General features: G+C 45.6%; 1 protein-coding gene across 8 annotated transcripts in view; it reads left to right on the plus strand.

Moving 5' to 3' along the window:
- Positions 1-25,912, plus strand: part of LOC135401529 (cGMP-inhibited 3',5'-cyclic phosphodiesterase 3A-like) — a 282,793-nt gene that overhangs the window by 164,356 nt on the left and 92,525 nt on the right. The window contains exon 2 of one of the 8 annotated variants that reach the window (XM_064633988.1): positions 22,475-22,573. The exons of the other annotated variants lie outside the window; for them this stretch is intronic. Within the exon in view, the coding sequence (XP_064490058.1) occupies positions 22,475-22,573 (99 nt within the window). The remainder of the gene's footprint in view (positions 1-22,474; positions 22,574-25,912) is intronic. 8 annotated transcript variants of the gene reach the window in all.

Raw genomic sequence — 25,912 nt, forward strand, 5'->3', positions numbered from 1 at the left:
TCGACGTAATAGATATTAAATACATAACATTGAGGGGTGGGGGAACACTAAAAACTCGGTAGGCATTTTAAAATATCCACAGGGAGGGTCGCGTGGCGGAAACTGAAAAGGAAAGTTATGATATTGTAGAAGTGAATACCACACGGCGACACTTCCATACCGCACTTTAGCTCTTTTTCGAAGGTTTACGATTTGCGCACGAATAACGCTTATAAAGTAGTTTATTAGCATTTCCCGTAAGTATGTCTTGGTTAGCCTCGCAAACGTTCGCAAATACGAACGTTGTCTAAAACGTGATTAGATTGGAACTGACATAACTGAGGGGGTACCTACCTACCAAGCAGCTTTGCGTGAGAAGTAATAAATTGCGCGCGCTCGTATATACCTGCGTATCTTCCCACCACGGAGCCGCCTCAATACACAATTTACGAAAAGGGATGTATAATCTGAATCGCAGAGCACCCTGCGCACGCACACAGATCTCCTGATTATCGCATCCCTCGTGAGATTCGGGGACCTTAACGACTTTGCTACCTCAGCGAGTAGATATTAGCGCGCGCAATATGCCCGGTGAAATACTCTCGTTCTCCGCAGCTAATCGACCAGTGCAAGGTATCCGCTTCTGCTAATGAATAATTCAATAGATTTCGCGTTGACGGCCCCTGATCATGGCCTGATCTCTAGCAGCATACCTAACTGGATTTCGACGCCGATTCTATCCAAAATCCCTTAGCTCTTCTCTCGCCGCGGTATTAGCGCCTGAGTATAGTTGAGGTGGTATAAGCCCACAGCGTAGCGTGCATCATTTAGTAGCTGTCGTTGGCTTTCCTATCGATTTTATTTTGTTCGGTGGGGGAACAAAAATTGAAATTCTGGCGCTCATGAAGAGGATCGCCTGACCGGTATCCTCCCCCTAATAGGGAATCCTCCCTACCAGTGAATCTCCCTAATAGGGAGAGGGTACAAAATAAACCAAGCAACACGTCTAAAAACGTAAGACGTCTGCTGTCCAGTCTTTGCCAGTGCTGCCTGCAGGGGGAGGGGAGGGGGGTAATGACAGAATCGGTTCGGCCACGCAGAAATGGGCATCGTCACGACTATAGAAAAAAAAACGGATGGAGGATGAAGGGTGGAGATGCGTAGAGAGTGCGTGAGTCCGTCGGGGAGTGCAAAGGGCTAGAGGGGTCCAAAAATAAAACTTCACCATGTAGCACGCTCTTAGCCTGTCACCATCCTGAATGACATCGTTGAGCCCTCCTGACTGATTAGAAACGGGAGGCGTACGCCTTTTTGGAACATTTATGTCGTTTCAAAAAAAAGGCGTAGTCCCCGCGCTTTTCACAAAAGCGGGAGTAATAAAGGTGTCGTTCCGTACAGTGGTTGGTCTTCACCGTACTATGATTTGAAGTTCCGCGTTTAGAGTGTAGGGAACATTTTGGGCGAAGTCGATGGAACACCTGGATGGAACCTGGTGAGCGGTTCAACTGCATAATCTTTCTGTCTACATTTCTTATGTAATATTTTTATGAGAACCAGTATTTTAGGTAGCGTGCGCTACGAAAGTAGCTACTGCTTGTCCCATTTTTATTCTTGCGAAAGCAAACGAGTAACTACATATTACTTTAATTAAGTTCAAGTTCGTTTTAATTTCAGAACACATGTACCCAGAGGCTGATACCTGAATTCTTTCTGTAGGTGCCATCATAACCATTCCTATAGGTTTTCGACTTCCGACGTGCAGTATTATCGGATTATTTTAGGAAACGTAAAAACAAAATCACCGTTTTCCTCCTCCACTGCAACATGTTTTCTCATATCCGCCCACATTTCTTCCTGCAGATATTTTCTCATATAGCGCTTCACTGAATAGTTTACGTCTCCCTATTTTACGCGTCTAACTTATTTTCGAGTGGAAGTTCAAATGTGGTGGGAAGCGCATACAGGGTGTTTCACGAAAATCCCCTGGCTGAATAATTCGTGAACAGGTGGCGCCATCGAAGAAAGGTCTTTCTGGTAAAGATCCTTGGGACATCGGCTATGAACTGAGTAGTGAACGGCTCATTTGCATACGCTCACTAATTAAATAAACATCCTAACTTTTAAATTTTACTTCACACGCTTACGGAACCTCTGTTTTACGCATCGGGACCTTTAGCGAAAAATATTGCAAAAAAAAAAAAACTGCGTCGACACGTAGTGATTTTCTTCGAGTAATTAATTGGTTTCGGTTTACATATTTCTTGCGCGGAGCAATGCACCAATGCGCTCTTTGGATCAGCTATCCGGCTATCAATTTCGTGTTCATCCGCCTGATTGACACACGGGGGTGACGGAAGATAAGGAACAGCCGCAAGACCGCAGGAGACGCTTTGGTGTTCCTTCTCCTTCTCTACAGGCTCCGCCTCCCGTTTTCAACAAATTATGCGAGAACGTTGTCATTCGGGATGATGGTTGTCTAGGAGCGTGCAATGTGGTGTGGTTAATTTTCACCATCACCACCACCTAATTTTTAAGAGTGTACCCGTCAAGTTCACAGCGCTCGTGGCGCATTCGTCATCACCCATGATAAGAGCACGCTATCTCACCCACGGAACGACAGAACCGCCAGCGCTGTTTACCGTTCACTTTGATAAGGAGTACTACAGCATCTCATGCGGCTGTTCCAAATCTTCTGTCGCCCCCGTGCGCGAACCAGGCGGATGGACACGAAATTGACAGCCGGGTAGCTGATCCAAAGAGCGCATTGGTGCACTGCTCCGCGCAAGAAATGTGTAAACCGAAACCGATTAATTACCCGGAAAAATCACTAAGTGTCGACGCGGTTTTTTTTCTTGCAATATTTTTCTTCGCTGAAGGTCCCGACGCGTAAGAGGTTCCGTAAGTGTGCGAAGTGAAATTTAAAAGTTAGGATGTTTATATATTTAGTGAGCGTATGTAAATGAGCCGCTAACTACTCAGTTCATGGGCGATGCATGTCCCAAGGATATTTATCAAAAAGAAATTTCTTCGATGGCGCCACCTGTTCAAGAATTATCCAGCCGAGAGATTTTCGTGAAACACCCGGTATATGAGTGCCTGACGTTGTCTTGGCGCGTCTTGACGTTTAATAATTTTTCCTATACCAATGACACTTTTTCCGTCGTTTTACCTTACCCCCACCCCCCTTCCCTCACACACACACACACCATTATTCGCAAAGTTAACATGCTGTGACTGTCACGCTTCTTGTTTTAGCGTGACACTTTGTTCCCCTTTTCTAGAACAAAGACATCCACTCGATAATTTTTTTTTTCGAATTTCTGCTTCCATTTTAACAACCACCGACATTTCACCCCACAGTCCCAACAATCTGCCGGAACATCACCTGTCAACTGTATGCTGCTAAGCAGACAAAGCGAAGCTGGTCCTTATTTGCGAGTAGATTCTGCGCCCAAACAAGCGCTCTCTCTCTCGTCTTGGTGCGCGGGCCCTCCTAGCGCGCGATTCCGAGTGGTTTTTGGATGATCCTGAATTGCTTTCTCCCGCTTTTCCTTTTCTTTCGCTCTAGAGTTGAAGTAGTGTGCGACGCTCTGCCTGCAGTGTGCGTGCGCGCCCATGAGGCTGTTCACGTCTCCATGTGGAAAGAGCCGTGTTAAGCCTAACCTTATTGTATATGCGGGTAGCACAAGGGCTGCGCGCCGTACAATGGTTTTCGAATTTGCTTCGCGAAGTTCGCGTGCAGAAAGCGCTGTGTGTTATGGAATGGTGCGCCTGTTCGAGTGTGGTTATATTTCACGGAGAAGTGCGCGCCTTAATGAATAATGGTACGTGAGAGTAACGCTTCATAACTTTGCTGTTCGTTGGTGCGTTATCTGTTTCGGATTGAAGCGAATGGTCGTTGAATAAGTGGGTCGGTAGACGGCGAGATTTTACAAACTGCGTTCTGCGGTTACGTAGAGCCGACTTTGTTTCGTTTAACTCTCGAATTCGAAACGTAATTAAAAGCGCGCCCAATCATCGACCAAGCGCGGGCCCTCTGGAAATGTTTGTATGGAAATCCTGTACACAAGATGGCGTAGATGCAAGCTAGCTGGTGCGTAAACTCCATGATAGACTCCATGACAGGGTCGCCCACCATGGAATGGAAATCGGTTTTTGTCTTTTTTTTTTTTTTCGTGGCATTGGGATTGGCCCTTTCTTCTTTTTCTTTTGATTCCGTGTTAGCGCTGCGAAGCAGCTGCGGCTATGAGCGGCGTAGAGACATGGACACATGGAGAGAGGACAGCAGGAAGGAGTGGGGCACAGGGGAGTTAGTATGCGTCCTGGGCCGACTTCAGTGGGAACTGTGCCGATATTCTGGAAAGTCTTGGTGGAAAGGAGCTGGTGGATTGAACTTTCTGTTTCAATTGTAGAGTTAGAGAGAGAGAGAGAGATGATGTTGAATTTATTTCATTTTCATTTCACTTTATTTCCCCGCTATGCCGCAGTACAGCATAATGGGGCAGTGTTGTCAAGAAGCAGCGAAAAACGAGCCAAATCCTGAGCAAATTTGTTGCTATCGGCGCGAGATATAAAAGTGTGCTTGTACCCTCTTGAGGCACACACTTAACGCTCGAAACCTGCCAAAGCGTACGAAGCGCAATCGTCCGTTGCAGTGCCTGTCAATAAAAGGATAGGAGCAGCCTTTTTATATCCCTTCCTCCTCATCCTTCGTAGGGCACTTATTGACACAGACATCGCATGAGCAGTGCGACATTCCTGACGCGGCCTTCGCTGTTTCCGTGTTGCGCAGACATATTTTGACGTCATACCTCAAGATAGACGGCTGCAGTATCTGCGAGTGACTACGTGCGTCTTATGAAAGCGGCTAAAACTAAAGGCGTATATTACGTATATAACGAGAATAGATATTTCTTTCTAATGTTTCGCACGTGTGTGTGTGTGAATTATATTTTGAGGTGAGCGCGGCCAAAATTAGCATTATACGCATACGCGCTTCTAAACCCCGTAACAGCACCGCTTGAAATAGGTGCACCCGTATATCCGCGCGAATATTGAGTATATATATATAAGCACATCCGCAATGATTGCATTTGTGAGAAAATCAACACGATGGAAACGTTGGGTAACAAACGCTTTTAAGCACACGAACTGTTTACGAATGTTAGATAAGATAAGATAACACTTCCAAGTGTGAGGTGTAAAGCAGGGCAAAAAAGGCAGAGGCTTGACAAGGCCCTCTAACCGCTATATTGTTAATTACTGCAAACTTTAAACGTTATGTCATCCATCACTCTTAAAAACTTGAACTTCGCAGAATGATAAAGAATGATACCGTTATCATGCGTGATTCGTAGAAAGCACCGGGCGTACATATTTTTCTAACAATTATCATAACTGCATAAGTGTCACAAAAAGGCGCACGCCTCCCGTTTTCAACGAATCAGGTAAGCGAGCGATGTCATTTGACAACACGGTTCGCTTGGAGCGTGCTATGCTGTGAAGTTCTGTTTTAACAGTGATGGTCTCATGTCATCTATTAATATCAGTTAACTGCACAACAACACAACGAATGACGCACATCGGCACGCCATTTTATGTTCACTTAGCACTCTGGGGGACATCGGACGATACTGACGGCTGAGGCGCGCTGTTGTATAGACGTTTTATCCGCACAGTGTGAAAGCATTCTATTTGAATTCGCAAAAAAACAAAAAAAAACGATATAACAGTACCAGCTCACTACTCTATTGCTGCATATGCAGGAGGACTTCCCCAGGGTGTAGCTGCAGCGTGAAAACTACCACTTACGTAGTACAGGTGATTATAACATCTTCTGCGATCGTTTATACAACTTCCGAAGTTCTTGCATGCGCTGAAGTTTGTTGGCGAAGAAGAAGCGTTTATTTCACGACGCGTAAAAGCACACCAACAGTGCCGCAAAGTGCGTTTATTACGTCTAAGTGCATGAAGCGCCTGCCGATGTGAAGAAAACTCTTAACCATAATATTACGTGACACAGATCCGTTTAATCCACAAAATAAGGCACTTTAATTCCGAGCTCGTTCATGTTGGATCTCGTAAGCAGGCACTTACTTTTCGCCTCTAATTTGTCATAGTTTGCCTCGCTAATGCATATCTCGTTTCTTGCGATTTCACCACTTTACCGCCAGCCTATCGCCCCTGGCGATGAGACGCTCCACTCACCATCATTTAAATAAAGTTGTTGTCATCATTTCTTGCGCTTTCCTCTTTATCAATGTCACACTTTATTCTGTATACGTCCCCTCATCTCTTCTCTTAACTGATAAGGTACCGCAATTGTTGCGGTGAATCACCTCATTCCAACGTCGTTCACGTACTTGTTGTTGTTGTTATTTTAACTAATGAGTCCTGTGCGTCTATTATACTTTCAAAATGCACGTTCCTTTGAAAAAAAATTCACATCCTAGAAGCCAATAACATCGGGCGCCACTTCAAGCCCAATAAAGAGGTCGTGGAGTGCGCTTTCCAACGACACTTGCTTGCTGTGCAGGCAAAGCACGCTTTACAGGAGGTAAACTTTTCAACCACATACACGTATGTACAAGCACCAATTCTGGATGAGCTAGAGCGGTCCTTTATTATTATCACTAACACTTGCACCCTTTCAAAATTGGCGAGCAAACGTAAATGCAGACGAAAAGCGTAAATGCAAAAGCGGTTATTTGACGTCCACTTTATACGTCCTCGCTAGAGTCCTTCATGTTGTGCCCGGGCATAGCCGAGTGTCATGACTGCCTGCCTCTTCTCTTCCGCACACACCTTGAAGAGACAGCCGTCACTCGACAGAACTGCCTTCCGCTGGGATATGACGTCACGAGCCAAACGGGGATCGATACGGAGCTCTGCACCTTCCTCCTTAATCCTAGAGAGGAGAAAAGCGCACGATAAAATGGGAGCCCGGCTGGCCTTTTGTTCTTGTTTTCTTTCTTTTTCTTTTTTTCGCCTCCAATGTCACCGGTGAATGTCGACGTACTGCTGTGTTTTGTGTCTCGAGATTATAAGGCTTTAGCTCCGTGGGCAATTCAAGATTTGTAAGAATGCAAAAAATAAAAGAAAGAAAACGTCAACAAGCTCAGGGACCTATTCCGTGGTCCGCGAGCTATTGGCCACTAAAGAGAAGGAAGCTACCCTCTCAAAAAACCTAATAAAAAATTGGAATAAAACCATATTATTTTCAGGCCTTGCCCGGCGTACCCCTGCCCCTGTCCATGTTAAGCAGAATTTCCGCGTGTGAGTACTTCTTGCGGCCCATGAACCTCAGCAAGTTACGGACACAGCAACCTGGTCTTCGCGTACACTTTGGTAAACTATCACCGTAACTAGTGCAAGGGTTAAGATGGGCTCACCTAAATTATCACACTAAGTCAAAACAGGACACAAACACACACACAGAAAAATAGAGACAGAACGGCTATGTACAAAGGCCATCGTATTTTAATTTTTAGGAGCGATAATAAAGTAACAAACCCGAAGCCATGCATTGTCATTAATGACAGCTAGTCCTTTCTCTCCGATTTTTCCATTTCTTTTTCCAACTTGAAACTGTAAGCAAAGGCGACGATAGAGTGTATAAATACGAGATGATCTCAGTGCTCCTGAATACTGTCATAATCGTTTGCGAAGGACTACGTGTTTTTCTCGAATCGTTTTTTCATATTTTCAGTACCCGATCTGAAAGACAGCTAATTACCCCATTCATTATCATCAATTTATCTGTTGTCGTTCTTGAAAGGCAGCTTATTTATTTCTCTTGGTGTATCAAGTGGAGGTTTCCAGTCATCAGTTCTGCACACACCGTCCGGCTTCACAAGAACTATATATCGCTCTTGTTTTTTGTGTATATTTTTTGTTTATCGGGTTCTTCAATGGTGATTACCGCCATTTCTTTTCTGTGTGGCCCTCCATGATGTGGTCTAAGGTCAATACGGCCCACGACTCGATTTCAATTTGGGGCCCCTGGATAAGGGCCCCTGGATGGCCCTTAAGGGACAGACTTTCACACTGTCCGACTAGAACGAAGGGCTTCGCTTCGCTTCTTTTCGTTCCTTTTTCTGCCCATTGTTGCATCGTGCCTCCAGTGACATCGTAATGGTTTCACATCATTTTTATGAGTATAACGGCACCTTGTTTTTTTTAATAGCTTAGGATCACTTACCTAACACTGTTGATACTTTGGGCATTGTATTGTTGTGGAATAAGCATAATAAACTGGGGCACATTCTATTAGTTGATGGTTTTATATGGCGAAACAGCTGGAAAAGCCTTTCGGCAAGTTGAAATATCGCCACTCATTTGCACCGAGTGAATAAAAGACGCCACCTTTAATGACATCAGAGTAATTTTCTTTTTAACGATTCCCTTTGCCTACACCTCTTTTGTGTTCGTAGAAGTGGTCTGTGACCAGGGTACTCCTTCCTATTAAGGTAACAGGGACTTAACCGCGGGAATGCCCTGCTGTGACAAGAATGATAGGTATTCTCGGGCTCACAGCCACTGTGCCGCAATGTTAATGAAATTTTAATGTGCCCTTATCTCTCACGTTCTCACACTAAATTCCATTCCAACTCCAGTTTCAGCTTTATAATCGTGACATTCGTGAACTCCCAAAACTGAAGCCTGTAATACCGACACTTCTTCGGAACGTGGTCGTCGTCGTCGTCGTCGTCCTTCCTATCACGTGGCCATGTTTTTTGCGTTCTCAGGCTTTTCAATGGCGCGTTACAACTTTGCAGTCAGTAATAATAATAATATTACGACAACGCTGAATTTTCACTCGGTTTATTCAGATACAATGTTTCGTGTAGCAGATTACACTTCATCCGGTACAAGCAAATGTGATTTTCTTTCTTTCTTTTTTGAACCCGAGGGAGTGTATAGCATGCTACACCGAAGCTTGCAACTGAATAAACCAAGAGAAGCATCAGTGCTGTTGTTGTTTTTATTTTTTATTCAATGTTAGCGCCGCGAAGCAACTGTGGCTATGAGTTATTATTATTATTGTTGTTGTTGTTGTTGTTGTCGTTGTTGCTTTTGTTGTTTTGCCATTCTGGCCTTGACTGCAGCCATCTTCACACTTTTTACTGATCAGTGGCGAGTGGCAGAGCATAGCCACATCGCGGGGACGTCAGCGCCATGGCTTGACGCGATTGGTGCCAGACACTTGTAGATCTATTTCTGGAACGTTCGACCGTGTTCAGGTGGGAAAAGGGCAAGCGAGGCTTTGTGGATTAGCGGCGGCAACCACGTGTTGGGGCAGCGAGTTAGCGTGAGAGCACTTTCCTCTGATCCGTCTTTTTATGCGCTACTACGCGTGTTGACAAAAAAAGGCATAGATGTGAGCAAACTGCTGGATGGAGTTCGGAATCAAAGGGGCCGGTGCGTGGGCAGATACATACACACACACTGTGGTAACGGGAGCTGCGTAAACCAGCGAACGATTTGCAAGTGTTTGCTGGCTTGAGAGAAGTTCGTGCCTTCCTTGGCGTGTCTCAAAATGCCAGCCAGTTCTGGCGTTTGTTTTAGTCCACGAACTGGACATGTTGATGAGAGGTTTTGTAATATTCGGTGCATTGAATACGAGCCTGCATATTGAATCTTTGTTTGATACGAACAACGGGGGCGTACGTACTGTAGGGGGCGTACGCCTTTTGTGTCAGTTATCATGTATACAAACTGACACAAAAATTTTCTTTCGGAGGGCGAGTCGGCATCAGAAGCGATAACCCTATCTTTAGTGGCAATGGTTGGCGCAGAGCGTGCTATGCGGTGAAGTTCAGTTTTTAGAGCGTATCACTCCTTCCACAAGCGCAATGGGGCAGTGTACCGCCATAACGGGGGATAATAACCCACCACATCATCATCCCATTTATGCGTGTGTGTGTGTGTGTTGTGGACAGCGCGGGGCGTACGCCTTTTTGTGACAACTAACATAGCTGCGTAAGTGTTACAAAAAAGGTGTCATTCGTGATAGTGCGCTTGGCTATACACTGTTAGAACACGACTTCACCGCATAGCACGCTTCTAGCCAACCGCCATTCCGTATGGTATCATTCTGTCTCCGGATTCGTTGATAATCGGAGGAGGCGCTTATCTTGCACACATTATGCACGTCCAACTTAGGCGCCTCCTCCTGCTTTCGACAAATCAGGAGACAGAACGATATCATTCGGAATGGCGGTTGGCTAGAAGCGCGCTATGCGGTGAAGTTCAATTTTAAATGTGTAGGTAAAAATAACCATCAAAATCGCGACAGATGATTAAGCAGAAGTGTTGTAGCTACCCGATTTCAGATCTTTCGGGTACGACAGGTAATACCGGGGAGAATCGTTTGCAGGGAAGCCTAATTGTGTCCTTGCAGGATGGATTCATTTTTTTTGAGCATTCGTGCAGGCGTGGCGAGAAGGGACAGCCTTGCTTAGCGTTATACCGTCGCTGTTTACTACAAGCTAGACTGCGCTCTCGATCGATGATCGCGGCGGCGCGACCGAAGAAACGGCTGCACTTGGACGAATCTCCCTTCCCTTTCCCTTTCTTTCACCCTCCTCCTTTCCCTCCGATATTGGGCCGCGAGTCAACATTCATTAGTAACTGCTTGCCTCTGCAGGAAAAGGCTGGTTTCCTTTTATATATACATGTATATACAGACTGTCACGTGTTTTCTTTGACCCTTTCGCAAGTAATAGGTATGTAGTTCGAGACAGGTGAAACAGGTTGTTGGTGTTCTTGGTGAAGTTGCTCACTAATCGGTTGCTCGTTAAATTCTGGCTGACGCTGCTGTTTCCTTGATGTTCCGTACAGCACGAAGTGATTACAGAGAGGAGCGAAGAAAATGGATAGCTACGCGTATCGGGTCAAACGGGAGAGTATTCTAAAGTTGCACTCTGTGACAATGTATTACTAAGGCACCTTTCGAGAAACCTCGCACAAGTAATCACAATTCACGTATCTCAGTAACTGGAGATGGCAACGCGCTGTCATCCTACAAAAAAACTTCCACGCATAAATGTATTATGCGTGCAACATCGCAATATTGGGTTAATTGTGACTTATAGCATACGCCTTTGTACATCGCATAATTATTGACGGCGAGCCCAGTATCCATAATGCGTATCTAAACTATGTTCCATAACCCCGAAACTAAACAGAAACACTAAATACGCCCGTACAACTAAACATAAGAACAGTCTGATCTAAACATCAAGATTCCTGGTGTAACAGCAAAAAAGCCAGATGTGTCGTCTGACGTCGCCAGAACACGCTCGTGTAATACCAGACATGCCTGATGCTTGCTCTCAGGGTTGAAAAAAATCCGGATATTTTTAAAAAGATCAGTCTCTCCATCGGACTTTTTAGGACAAAACCCGGATATTTTTGGATATTTTTGGAGAATATAGACAAGCCTAGAAATGGTGACACAGAGTAAAAACAAATGTGTTTTGCTGTTCAAATCTTGCTGTGCTGTGACATCTCATAGTTTCCGTTTATGAAACTGCCTGTCCCAGTAACACTGAATGAGTTTCCATTGTTTTCCGAAAGGTAGGGTCCCATGAATGCATGGGTGAAGGGGAGGGGGTGAAGAGGGGGTAGTGTTGGGTTAGGAGGGTGAAGGGTGTAGACGCTACACGCCTGGTTTAGCTGTCGTACTTCAGTTACAATGCCTCCAGGAAGCAGAAGAAAGCCTCTCCCTAAATGGGCAGAAGTAGAAGCAAACGGAAAAAAAAAAAAGTTAAATCTGAAAAGTTGAAAAAGTCAAGCTAAAAAGTTACAAAGTTAAAAAAGTTTGAAGTTAATGTTGCGTGTACCTGGGCTTTTGTAAACAACCAACACTACAATAAAATAAAGCGGGAATTTTCTGCATGACGTTGAATTAAGATTGTCTTTCACATCGCATCTGCACAAAATATTTAAAAAATCCGAATTAAATTGTGTGGATAAAATCCAAAAAAAGAAATCCACAGGATTAAATCCAAACAACCCTGCTTGCTCTATAGTGTCCTCAGAGCATGCCGATGTGACGTCAGAGGAACCCGTCAACCTACCTTGTCCTCGATTTGCTGCGCACGAAGGTCGGCCGCAGGAATTCCAAGACATTTACAACGCACTCCACCCGGGCACCTGCCCGCTTCACAGTCGCGTTGCATCTGTAACAAACAACCCCTTTATCGAGACGAAAAACACCGGGATACCTCTATCACACGTACATTTTTTCTGCAAAAAAAAAAAAGATAGAACAATAACAACAACGTGGCGATATGTCTCTTTCGATAGCGAGCCCTCCATAGACACCGCCATCTTTACTTTTCTTTTCTTTTTCTTTTGTTCGAACATACCACAGACTTCTTTGTTTTTGCGTGTCGTCCGTCTTTGTCCGCTAGAGGGTGTGGTGTGCACGAAGTGGTCGCTTGTTTTTCCGCCACACGAATAGCATCGCGGCTATTTCATTATTCAATAACTCCACTAATGCCAGGGGATGGTCGTTCGCCGAAAAGAAAAAAAAAAAAGAATGGCTGTGATGGCGGTGAAAACACAGAAAACAAGGGTTGGTCTATGCCCGCAACTTGTCATTACGGACGCACATCGGCAAGAGAGGGCGTTGTTTCGGTTCGAGAGTGTCGTCTGCTGACTTGGTTTTGTTCGTCTGCGAATCCTATTATATAGTGCATGTAGAATTACGCAAGTAGGAAGACGTACCAGTCATGTTTTCATCAAGGTTGCATAGGCTTGAAATCTAATAAATGGGGGGGAAATGATCAAAGCGTATATACGACTAACGATAATTGTCTGCACTAAACGTGGACGAGAAGCCCGTACTTGCCTTCTCTTAGCAACGTGTCTCAAATTGTTTCACTTTTGCGACTTCTGCTGAGGAAAGAACATACACTCTAAAAACAAACCTTCACCGCATAGCACGCTCCGCGCCACCATTGCCACGAATGGTCATCGCTTCTGATTCGAAGAGAGATGGAGGTGTACGTCTTTTTGTGTCAACTTGGATATGTGATAATTCACGCAAAAGCGAGTATGCCTCCCTCTCGTAATCAAAAGCGGATAACCCTATCATTCGTGGCCATGGTTGGCGCAGAGCGTGCTATGTGGTAAAGTTCTGTTTTTATCGACAGGGACTGGGATTGGGACCGTCACGTTGAGACTGGGAGGTACCAGGGTTCGAATCCCGGTGCCGGCTGTGCTGTCTGGGGGTTTTCCTGGGTTTTCCTCAGACGCTTTCAGACATATGTCAACACAGTTCCCTTAGAAGTCGGCCCAGGACGCACATTCCACCAGGGCGTCAGTCGTGACGTTGCCCACCTCTGTGAGGCCGACAATGGCGAGCCCTTTCACCACCACCACCTCTGTTTTTAGAGTGTAGAAGAAAATGTGTGTGTGGGTGGGGGGGGGGGTTAGGTTAGGTTGGGTTGGGTTAGCTTAGGTTAAATGTTCCGGACTGTTTCGAAGGATGAAAAAGTTTAAAATAGTGCCGAGCAACGCGGAAAATGCGGCTAATTTTCTTTGTCCTAGTTAACAAACTTTTACGGCAAGCCTGGAAACAGACGCTACACTCTCAGAACAGAACTTCACCGCATAGCACATTGCCCGCTAACCGTTGCAACGACTGATAGGGTTACCGCTTCTGATTCGAAGAGCGAGGGGGCGTACGCCCTTTTGTAGCAATTTGGATATACGTTAATTGATACACAAAAGCGTACGCCCCCCTCTCTCTGTCTCTTCAAATTAGAAGCTATAACCCTATCATTCGTGGCAGTGGTTGGCGTTGGCGCATAACGTGCTATGCAGTGGAGTTCTGTTCTCAAAGTGTATACTACACTCTTAGAAATGAACCTCACCGCGTACCACGCTCCTACACTCTTAAAAATGAACTTCACCACATAGCACGCTCCTAGCCAACCACCATCCCAAATGACAACGTTCTCGCCCCTGATTTGTTGAAAACGGGAGGAGGAGCCTATTTTGTGCCGTGCATAATGGCACAAAATAGGCGGCTCCTCCAGTTTTCAGCAAATCTAGGGCGAGAACGTTGTCATTCGGGGTGATGGTTGGCTAGGAGCGTGCTATGTGGTGAAGTTCATTTTTAAGAGTGTAGCCAACCATCATCTCGAATGATATCGTTATCTGCCATGATTTCTTGAAGACGGGAGGCAAACGCCTTTTTCTTATGACAATTATGAACAGCGCAAGTGTTACAAAGAGGCGTACCCCTCCGGTTTTCAACAAATCAGGCAGATAACGATATCATTCGAGATGATGTGGCTAGGAGCGTGCTATGCGGTGAAGTTCATTTTTAAGAGGGTATAGCGTCATTAACCAGCCCTCGAAACGTTGTGCCGGGCTCATGAATTCGCATGAGCTTATGCAGAGATTATGCGCGGACAATTATTTACTCCCCATTACTGAAAATAGTCCCTAAACTGCCGTGCATTCAAACCGCGAAGGGTACTGATTGTTGTGGCAATGGCATCTAGCCCCCAAACGAACTAAAATTACTCCTTTCTTTTTTTAGTATTAATTTGCGCTTGTAGCCACCCTGCTTACGCCTTTCCAGCTTCCATTTTGAATGTGTTAATACTATAATACCCTACACTCTTAAAAATGAACTTCACCGCATAGCGCATTCCTAGCCAACCATCGTCTCGAATGATATCGTTCTCTGCCCTGGTTTGTTGAAAACGGGGGGCGTACGCCTTTTCTGTGACAACTATGAACAGCATAAGTGTCACAAAAAGGCGTACGCCTCTCGTTTTCAACAAATCAGGGCAGATAAGGATATCATTCGAGATGATGGTTGGCTAGGAGCGTGCTATGCGGTGAAGTTCATTTTTAAGAGTGTAGCCACACGCCAGACTTAATGCATTAAACGGAGTGACATTTACTTCACCCCCTAGTCAACCATCATCTCGATTGGCATCGTTCTCGCTCCTGATTTGTTGAAAGCAGGAGGCGTACGCCTTTTTTGTGACAATCATGCCGAACATAATTGTAACAGAAAGGGCGTACGTCACCTGTTTTCAACAAATCAGGGGAGAGAACGATGTCATGGAGAAACGATGCCATGTCAAGTTTGCCGTGTGGCTAGTCCCCATCAGTGTGGGCCACTGAGAAAGGTCGCATCGATTTGTAAAACAGAAAGTGCATCAAGAAACACCGTCACAGTACTGAAACGTTTCACCAGCTTGTTGGCGATGGGGGGGGGGGGGGGGAATATAGTCCTCCAGAATATTCAGCCCTCCTCCTAAAAACAGAGTTTGTACAGCAGGGTTCCCCGGCTAAATTCTACAATGCAACTCAAAGCGTATACGCAGCGTGCAGTTACCGGCCCCCTATGTACTGAGTGAGAACAAATTTGCTGCAAACAGATGGTTGTGCCCGCTCGCTCTCGCTCTAACACGGAAAAGACGTCAATTCTTCCTATTGATCAGAGGAGTGTGGCGGCGTTTCAATCAATATGACGATTGCTTTTCCTGCCTCTTTTGTTTCCGCTCCCCAGGAATGTCCCTTGTGTGTGAGTGCTTTTGATTGTCATTTCGCGTCGTGTTTTTCTTCTTCTGCTTTTTTTTCCTGGCTAGAAATCACATCGTGTTGTGCGTCACAACGGAGCACGAATGCTTGCTAGTAGCACATAAGCAATCCTTTTTTGCTCTTAACTACCGTCTGGACAGTATCGAATAGCTACGAGTCAATGACAATTACTGTAATTAGATTGGAGCTTCACATTAGTTCAAGTAACGGTGTTACATATCTATCCCAAGTAACGCTTAGAATGCATGCTCTGATAGCTCTGTAGATGTAAGGAGAAAGGATTTGGGCTCGGGTCGAATGCACGAGAGAATAAAGTCAGTTTTGGAATGGGATAATGACTGAGCTGGCCAGCCCCTGGGGTAAGGGGGACGCGACACCACAACATCTCCCACTAAAAGTACTCACCTCCAGTACGTCAAGTGAACTGGCACGGGGAAAGCAAAATGGCTACGCAAAACTTGAGGTAAAACGTAACGTTAAAACGGAAGCATGAACCGGCACTCGACTGCTTTCGTTCCGCCACACTTGTTACGTCAGCTGTGGTGGATCTGTCGGAGTGATCGCCTGCACTCTAAGAAGAGATGGTGTTGGTAGTGGTGGTGGTGGTGGTGATGAAACTGTTTGCCGTAGTCGGCCACGCTCAGCACTAAGAAGATTACTTCGCCGCATAGCACGCTCGGAACCAACCGCCATTGAAAATTGTATCTTTCTCCCTTCCGGCTTGTTGAAAATGCACTCTAAAAACAGAACTTCACCGCATAGCACGCTGTACGCCAACCATTGCCTCGAATGATATGGTTATCGTTTCTGATTCGAAGAGAGAGGGGGGCGTACGCTTGTTGTGACAATTTAGATATATAAAAATTGTCACAAAAAGGCGTACGCCCCCGTCTCACTTCGAATCAGAAGCGATAACCCTATCATTCTTCGCAATGGTTGGCGCACAGCGTGCTATGCGGTGAAGTTCTGCTTTTAGAGTGTGGGAGGAGTACGCCTTTTGATGACACCTATGCATTTATTTTCATCGTCACAAAAAAATGCTAACTCCTCGCGTTTTCCACAAATCAGGAGTGATAACGGTATCATTCTATGCAATGGTTGGTCTTTGGTTTCGCTTTCTCTTAGGCCGAAGAGAAAACGAACCACACCGAAGCGTATCTTGTCGGAAACAGCTCGGCCGGGTGGCTTCTCAAGGCGCTCTACAACATTCCATTTGACACCTCCGCCCTTACACAAACATTTTACAAGATAGCTAACTAGTCTCGCCTAATTAATTAATTAATTAAGCACAACCAGAAACACTGGCGACAACGATACACGACTAGTTCATCAACATTCATTCGCGTAGACCGCTCCATCTTTCTTTCTTTTTTTTTAAATCTTCGGGCACGTTAGGTGGGACACGTGCACATAAATTCTTCCAAATATCCTCCGCAGTGAGAATAGTATATGTGCATACAATCGTCTTTTCTATAGGGGCGGTGTATATGTGGAGATTCTACGGGGTTAGTGTATCAAAAGTTCACACATTTCGACTGGATCGTAAAAATAGAAGACTGGGTTTAGCCTACCCCAAACTTCGCAGACTGGTAGCCATTTGTCTTAAGTTTTGTTGGAATTTTTTGTGAGCGCTATGGTCCTGTAGAAGAAAAATTAAAAATCAAGCAAGATATCACTCAGTGCATTTTCCATGGCCTATCTCGCTCAAAGGCCGCCATTTTCTCCTGTGTGCGCCTCATTTTCCATTGCACTGCACACAGGTGGCTCCAACATACAGAAGAAGAGGACTATAGTGCATGACGTCAGAATCATGAGCAGAATCGCCATGTCACATCGTTGTAGGCAGCGCCCCCTGTGTGAGGTGATGTATGAATGTGAAGCAGACACAAGGAAAAATGGCGGTGTTTGCGTGAGATTGCGGCCATTGAAAATGCATGGGGCGAGTTTTTGCTCGATTTTTAATTTTCTTTCTGCATGACCATAGTGCTTACAAAAAAAAATGCAATAAAACTTGAGACAAATGACTATCAATCTTCAAAGTTTTGGGGTATATAGGCTAAACCCCCACTTCTTCTATTTTTTACGACGCGATCGAAATGTGTAGCGTTTGCGAGACTATAACCCTGTAGTATAATTCCGAGCCCGGGTTCGCAGCGACGTTTCATTATACGGGCTTCGAGGCACGCACGCTTCACAGCAGCCTCGAAGTGGAGGAAGGCCTCTTCGATTCGCACAGGAATAGCAGCCTCTGCAGGGAACGCTCGATAGCGCTCGGGTCTGACGACGAGGTTTCCCTCCTATTCCCAATACGTGCGACTTGTTCGGGTACTGAGCGTCCAATTTTTCTTCTTCTTCTTCTTTTTCTCCCTCGGCATGTCTCTTCTTTGCCTTTGTGCGCTTTCCCTAGAGCAGGAGATATCGAAGGGAGGTTTCTTTTACGGGTGCTCCGCCGAAGGATGATCGCTTGTTTTCGCGGATTAGGCCTAATGTTTGTTTGTTCCGTGACGTTGTTGTTGTTGTTGTTGTTTTCTGAGAACTACACTCTTAGAAATGAACTTCACCGCATAGCACGCTCCGAACCAGCCATCATTCCGAATAATATCATTCTGTGTCCTGATTTGTTCAAAACAGGAGGGAGGCGCCTATCTGGGACAAGATAATGTCTCCCATATAGGCGCTTCCTCCCATTTTCAACAAATCAATACACAGAGTGATATCATTCGGAATGATGGTTGGCTATGAGCGTGCTATGTGGTAAAGTTCTGTTTTAACAGTGTACGAACAGCATAAGTGTCACAAACAAGGCGTACGCCTCCCGTTTTCAACAAATAAAGGGATATAACGATATCATTCGAGATTATGGTTGGCTAGGAGCGTGCTGTACGGTGAAGTTCATTCTTACGAGTGAATGTTTTACTTGTGTTGGTCGAAGAAGGGAGAATAGTGGCGTCGTGCTCGGACGGTGCGTTGGGACCTTACTGCCAATATATTCCAAAGAGGGGACTTCACCACATAACTCGCTGAAGGTCAGTCATTGCACAGAATGATACCGTTATCAATGAAAGATGAAAGTCACTGAAAAGGTTAGCCAGCTGTAGGACTCGAACCTACATCTTCTGGATTGCCGGTCCAGGGCTCTACGTGCTATGCGGTAAAGTTCTGTTTTGAGAGCATAGCTGTCACAAAGAGGCGCACGCCTCCCATTTTCAACAAATAACGTTCTGAAAACAAAGGGGGGAGGGTGTTGAAGAACTGAACTTCATCGATAGCGATAACCCTAGCGATAACCCTATCATTCGTGGGAATGGTCAAGTCTCTCGCTACTTTTTAGCCTCTGCTCCCAATCACTTGTGTGATGAAATAAATATTATTATTATTATTATTATTATCATTAATGGTTGGCGCTGGACGTGCTATGCGGTGAAGCTCTGTTTTTAGAGTGTAGCCTGCCATTGTTGCTCTTAAACAAACCTTCACCGCATAGCACGATGAAGGCCAATCATTGCACAGAATGATACAGATATCACTCCTATTTTGTGGAAAGTGATAGGCGTACGCCTTTTTGAGACAGTTAACATGACTGCATAAGTGTCACAAAAAAAGGCGTACTCCTACCGGTTTTAACCGATCAGTGGGCAGAACCATGTCCTTCGGGATGGTTGTTCGCTAAGAGCTAGGCGTAAACGGTCAAACGATGTCATTCGTGTAAACACGGCAAATAAGGCGGTACAACGTGAATCAAAGCTCATGGTGAGAGTGATGATAAGGAACAATTCCAACGGTGATTACCTAATGCAGTCGGCTGAATGCAGTGTAGGAGAAGACCAGATGCTGAGGCATTTAGGATTTTGAAAGTATGAGAAGATGGTGCAGTTCGTACAGCTTAATACACTGTAAGAAAAAAAAAGTGTGAAAAGATTGTCACTTTTATAGTTACCACCTAGGTCAACATAGCATCTGATAAAGGGTGGTAAAAGCAATTATCATATATCCAAATTGCTACAAAAAAGGCGTACGCCCCCCTCGCTCACCCAATCAAAAGCGGCAGCCCTATCATTCGTGGCAATGGTTGGCGGATAACGTGCTATGCGGTGAAGTTCTGTTTTGAGAGTGAGGTATAGCAGGTAGAACTTTGCAACATTTTAGGCACAACATATGCGACAACTATTACCTCTTAAAAGCTGTAACTGCTGCACCCTTTTTTCTAAGAGTGTAGAGCTAACACCAGGTATTGTTTTTCGTGAGGCCTTCCCGTTACCACCGCTCTTTGTATTAGCGGCGTGCACACAAAGCTTCACGTACCGACGTTTTAAGGTACCTTTCGGGGTGCCGATGGGGCACGACATGCCACTCCATGTTTGGTCTTCATTCCTCTCTTGCATACCACTGCATACCACGTACCCGTCCTTCATGCCGTATGTCCAACATCGGAGACTTCCCTACAACGTGCCACCAATCGCGCAGCTATTGCTGAAGCCAGAGAGCCATGCGAGTGACCGAATCCCTCAAGCATTATACACGTTTGGTGTCTCGACATGTCAAGCACCCGTTGGCCCGCCGGATCCGTACGCGAACAAGATCGAGCATTCACCAAACTCTGGCGCCCTACTTCCACGAAATACCTCGGTTCAAGCCTCTGCCTACAGCTCTCATTCCCTTCTGGACGCTGAAACTATACCTACAGCGTCACCAGAGGTGCCAAGCCTCAAGTCAAAGAAGGACACTCCAGGGCCTGTTGTAATACGGCTCGCACGGGATGTGGTTGCTCAGTACTCCTGACCTCCAGCAGATATTTACAGATGCGTCCACATCACAACAGTCGTCAACATGCGCTTTCGTCATTCCGTCCTCGGGAGAGCACGGTGCGGTCTCTTTGTCTCACAGGACGTCCTCAACTGCGGCAGAGATCTACGCCATCGAGGAAGCTCTCCTACATATTAGCGTCAAAAGAAACCCCCGACTTCATGAGTTATTTTCACTGACTCAAAATCTGGTGTCAAAGAACAATGCGAGGTTCGGCGATATCCTCACTTGCGCCTGTCGTCTACAGTGTTATCGCTGCATACAACTCTGCAGAAACAAAGGGTCACAACACCGTCATCCAGTGGATCCCACGGCACTGCCGTATCAGTGGAAATGGCAAGGCGCACCAGGCTGCTCGGAGTGCTCACCATAAAAGAACCACTCATAAAATCTGCTTCACGCAATCTGATGCAAAGTATTTGCTCGCCTCCTTGCGTAATCGCCTCTGTAGAACCATGTGGACAGACGACGTCTTGAATCACTCGTTCCTCGCGCGGATCGACCCCCAACTGCACCGACTGCCTCCCATCAAAGATGCCAAGACCGTTAGAGTCCGTCATCCATCTCCTGCGACTCAACGTCCCGTTCGCAGCAGCATTCCTTCATAAGATAGGTGTCGTTGGATCGCCGAACTGTTTAATTTGCGGAACTGCGGAGAACACGGAGCACGTGCTGGTCTCCTACCGACCATTCGACTCTAGTCGGCGAACACTGAAGGACGCCCTCGCTAAACTTGACAACCGACCTTTTAGTGTTGAGAAGGTACTGGGGAGCTGGCCAAAGCAGCACCAGCAACCTGCGCTGTGTGCCCTGGCGAACTACGTCAAGGACATACGCGCCGAAATAATATTTTAAATCATTCAGTGCTTTCACATATCAATCGTCATGGAACAGCTGGTCGCACTAGTGCGACCTACGTTTCCATTTTTTTGTTTCTATTTCTATTCTATTATATTCTAAAGCTTTACGTCACATAACAAACATGATTAAAAAGTAGACGTTAAAAACTGGAGAAACAATCTTACTGGACAGGCTGAACGTGTACTCATACCAAGAATTCCTTTGACTTCAGTGACAAAATAACCTTGGAACACGAAAAAAAGTTGGGGGTAGAGAAAGCGCTTTGGGGCCGCAAAGAAGTCACAGCATATTGCGCAAAACATTGTTTGGGTTCTGGGCATTGACGAACCCTTATTCCTTCAGGGCCCCAGGACGCTTGGGTGCCCTTTTCTAAAGTTGCCTATCTCTGCTGAGGCTAATGCGTGCATCAGGTACAGGGGACCTTTCCCTGAAGGTTACGCTAGTTTCATTAAGATGCAAAAACATTGCGCGTTTTTGTTTAAGATAGAACCCAGATTCTATTCGTTCATATATGTTGATGATGATGCCCGTATACGTACTGAACCGCCGGATTTTAATCGTGTCTCATATTTTGAGTCAAGCCAGTGCGTCGCTTGTCAGTGAACCGAATATACCGCCCTGTTATCTCTTCTAGCTCGGTTCTTCTAGTTCTCTCAACACTGATTCGATGTTGAGGCGCGATTTGACGATACTTCTTTTATTGCTTCATGTCCTCTATATTCCGGCACATTCACTCACGTGCAGTCTGACAGTATGCCCTTCCCCCATCATATAGTGACTCATACGCGGCCCTCGGCCAAATGTAGTCGTCCTCCACATTCTTAAAAATGAACTTCACCACATAGCACGCTCCTAGCCAACCATCACCCCGAATGACAACGTTCTCGCCCTAGATTTGTTGAAAACGGGAGGAGGAGCCTATTTTGTGCCGTGCATAATGGCACAAAATAGGCTCCTCCTCCCGTTTTCAACAAATCAGGGGCGAGAACGTTGTCATTCGGGATGATGGTTGGCTAGGAGCGTGCTATGTGGTGAAGTTCATTTTTAAGAGTGCATGACAACACTATATACCTCGATCACATAAGCAACGTAATACAATCAAGGGGTGCGGACACCTTATCCCTATTTCTCTCCCCCATTCCAACCTCTCTTTCCCCCTTTTCACCTCCCTTCCCCTTACTGCTGTTCCTGAATTCCCACTTATTGTTTCTTGCTGGCCATTTCAAGCTCCCTTCCCTCTCTTTCTCATTTTCAGAATTTCAGGAAAGACAAAAAGGGTCGAACGTACTTGGATACTGAGACCGCTCGAAATCGGTATCCTTCCGAATATCGCAACGAGATCTGTGTACGACAGGTGGGTGTTGTGACGTCATCCAGCCCCCTTCTCTGCCCTCTAGCGGTGAAACTCCGAACCTGATTGCCCCGCACTGCCCTCTATCAGCACATGAGCATAGAACACGCCCCATTTGCGAGTGATGTTGCTATGTCCCTAATTTTTTGCTGTCATGGCGTCCGCGGGAAAGTTGTTGTCGGCTAACCGGAAACGACTCGAATTTGCGAGAGTGTCCCTCTGTCGGAATTTATATGGAATCACTTGAATACATTGCGATAGCGATGGTGTCATTAACGAACGGAAATAGGTGTGTATCCCATGCCATTCAATAGCAATAAAAGTAAAAATAAGACGGCTGAGAGCATCTGTTTAATATACAAAACAAGACTTTCGTGCGGTAGACGGCACTTCTTCAGGTTTGAAGTAATGGTCCAAACATCAAGAAAATATATTACAGACATGTCACATGGCAGAGAGAGAGAACAATAAAAGAAATTGAAGCTGGTTTGGCAAGTCGCAAACGATCCAGACACACAGGAGTAAGGAAAAAGTAAATAAATCAAAGGAAACTAAACAACAAATGACATGACATGACAGAAATGACATTCCAAGATATGATGGAATGTCATTTGTTGTTTAGTTTCCTTTTATTTATTTTTTCCTAACTCTTGTGTGTCTGTTTGTTTGCTACTTGCCCAATCAGCTTCCATTTCTTTTATTGTTCTCTCTTTCTCTCTCTGCCTTGTGACATGTCTGTAATATACTATTTTCTTGATGTTTGGACCATTACGTCAAACCTGAAGAAGCACAGTCTACTGCACAAAAGTCTCGTTTTGTATATTAAACAGATGCTCTCTACCGTCTTATTTTTATTTTTTATTTCGAATTTTTTCTCGGTAACTTGTCTTTGATCTTCATACCTTCTGCGTTTCCATTCAATTGCAGATGAATAGCGTCACCAGTGCTAAATCTCTGGCAGCACAGTTCGCTGTGCTCGATTGAAAGTACGCGACGTCTTAAAAAGACTTTCGCTTAGAAGTGCATGCTTGATAAATAAACTGTGCGCCGAGTAAGATCAGGCAATCATTATAGCCTATACACGCACGAAGGAGCTCTTTTACAATACGGCCTTGCGTTCTTTGGAAAGTATACTATGTGTAAAAATCAAGTATGTCGAAGGCGCGTCGAACATATCCCAGAATCAGACCGTTCCATCATTTAAGTCATCATTTTCTATAGGAAGCATACTGCTCAAATAAGGAGGCTCCTTCATCTATTGCGACTAATCTCTTCTTGGGTTCTTTTAATGATCCCGCAATAATGAATGACCCACGTAGACGACCCTCGTTTTATTTCAATATTTCTGCCGAGCAGGTTTTCAGGCTAATTGCCCATATTTGCGACAGAGAGGAATGCGAAAGTGCACGAACTAGTTTGATACATTTTCTCTGACAACGAAACGTGGTGCAACGAGTAGCGCAATCTCGCGAGGCGATGATTGTTGCAACGGCAGGACTGACGACGGTGAGGTCCTTAACTACGCGTTAATCATTGTCCTATAGGTCACGTTGGCTCTACAATCCGTGGTTGTCGAGAGAAAAGAATGGATATGATTTGATTTTGAGATGACTCCCAATATATGTGAGGATGTAGAGCGCGATGTGATCATACACCGCGTTACTCCGCTAAGCGCTCGGTCCCGAAGACTCCGAGGCTTACGCACTCGCCGTCCTACACCCGGCGATTCCTGACCGACAAATCCTCACCCTACACTCTTAAAAATGAATTTCACCACATAGCACGCTCCTAGCCAACCATCATCCCGAATGACAACGTTCTCGCCCCTGATTAGCTGAAAACGGGAGGAGGAGCTTATTTTGGTGCCATTATGCACGGCACAAAATAGGCTCCTCCTCCCGTTTTCAACAAATCAGGGGCGAGAACGTTGTCATTCGGGATGATGGTTGGCTAGGAGAGTGCTATGTGGTGAAGTTCATTTTTAAGAGTGTAGCCAACCCACGATTGCTTCTCTTCGACGTGTTTTGTTCGACCCTGGGCGATCCGTACAATCGTTATAGCACGATGACGCCATCATCAAAGCAGTGACTCGGGGCACAAGCTGTTAGACGGGCTATGACCCTGACTGTGGCTTTCGTCCCCGCTTCGCGACATCTCCAGTGTTTGTGGGTGGACGTGTCTGGCATTCCTTTCCTTAGGTGATCTGGGGTAGCCGGCCCTCGTGATGAGGGCTACAATCCCCATTTTTTCTTTCAATCATCACCATCATCATCACGATCACAATCAAGCACTTTCTAATAATAAAATAAATAAATAAAAATAAATAAATCATCATTGGGGCACAACGGCAACAATCCAACACAACGTTTAACAACAACAACAACAACAACAACAGCTACATGAATGACGATGGGTGATTAACCGCAACAATTGCGGTACCATACCTCAGTGGATGTGGGTTAGTACATGAGTGGGATGACAATGAAAAAGATGAGACATACACACCCGCACACACACATGACACGTACGCAAATGAGATATCACACATGTGGGTGCGTCGTAACTGATGGGATGGTAGTTCATCCGGTCGGCTGCCGGAGATGAAATGCTGTGAAGATCACATCTCTGCATTCATGGCAACAGCTCTGAGGACAACGTTTTATGAATGCTTAGGAACCTTGGAAGGTTAAAGCGAAACAGCAGGCATGAATGCTCCAAAAATAACAACAGAGAATAACTACAGCCAAAAATTACAACAAGCAATACACATTAAGAAAATACGATTTACGTAGAAGTGGCCTCTCTCTACGTACGGAATGACAGGTCATTTCAAAGCCTCAGCTGTTTTACACAGAAGGTCCGAGTGTCCGTTGTCAGAATGATGCAGTGTTTGTTTGTTCGTTCGTTATGGGTTGTGGTGGGAGGGGTTAGCCAAGGCAGGGCTGGCTTGCTACTCCTGAAGAGTCAGGTCTCGACGAGTGATGAGTCGGGTCGGACGGCGAGGGTCCGTGGTTTGGTCTGTGGTATCTGCTGTTTCTTGCACGAACCTCCAAACAAAGGAACTCGCCGACGTCTCCTCTCGGGGACTGAAACTGACGCATGCGCGCCGGTTTCCAAACCGCGACTGGCGTTTGTCGGTCTCGTTCCTGGTCTGGTTCACTCCTTCTTTTACATGCTCTGTACTTTTCCTTAAGTCCCGGGAAGAAGGAATTCCAGGCACACTCGGTGTTGTCACTTGACACCCGCGACCACACGGCCAGGGGTTCATAGCCCTTCCCAATGTTCGATCCCCAGACATAAACACTAACTGCTTTTCTCAGGAAAAAGGCCATTTCGCCATCT

This window comes from Ornithodoros turicata, chromosome 7, assembly GCF_037126465.1.
Source record: "Ornithodoros turicata isolate Travis chromosome 7, ASM3712646v1, whole genome shotgun sequence".
In the NCBI taxonomy this organism is placed as follows: Eukaryota; Metazoa; Arthropoda; class Arachnida; order Ixodida; family Argasidae; genus Ornithodoros; species Ornithodoros turicata.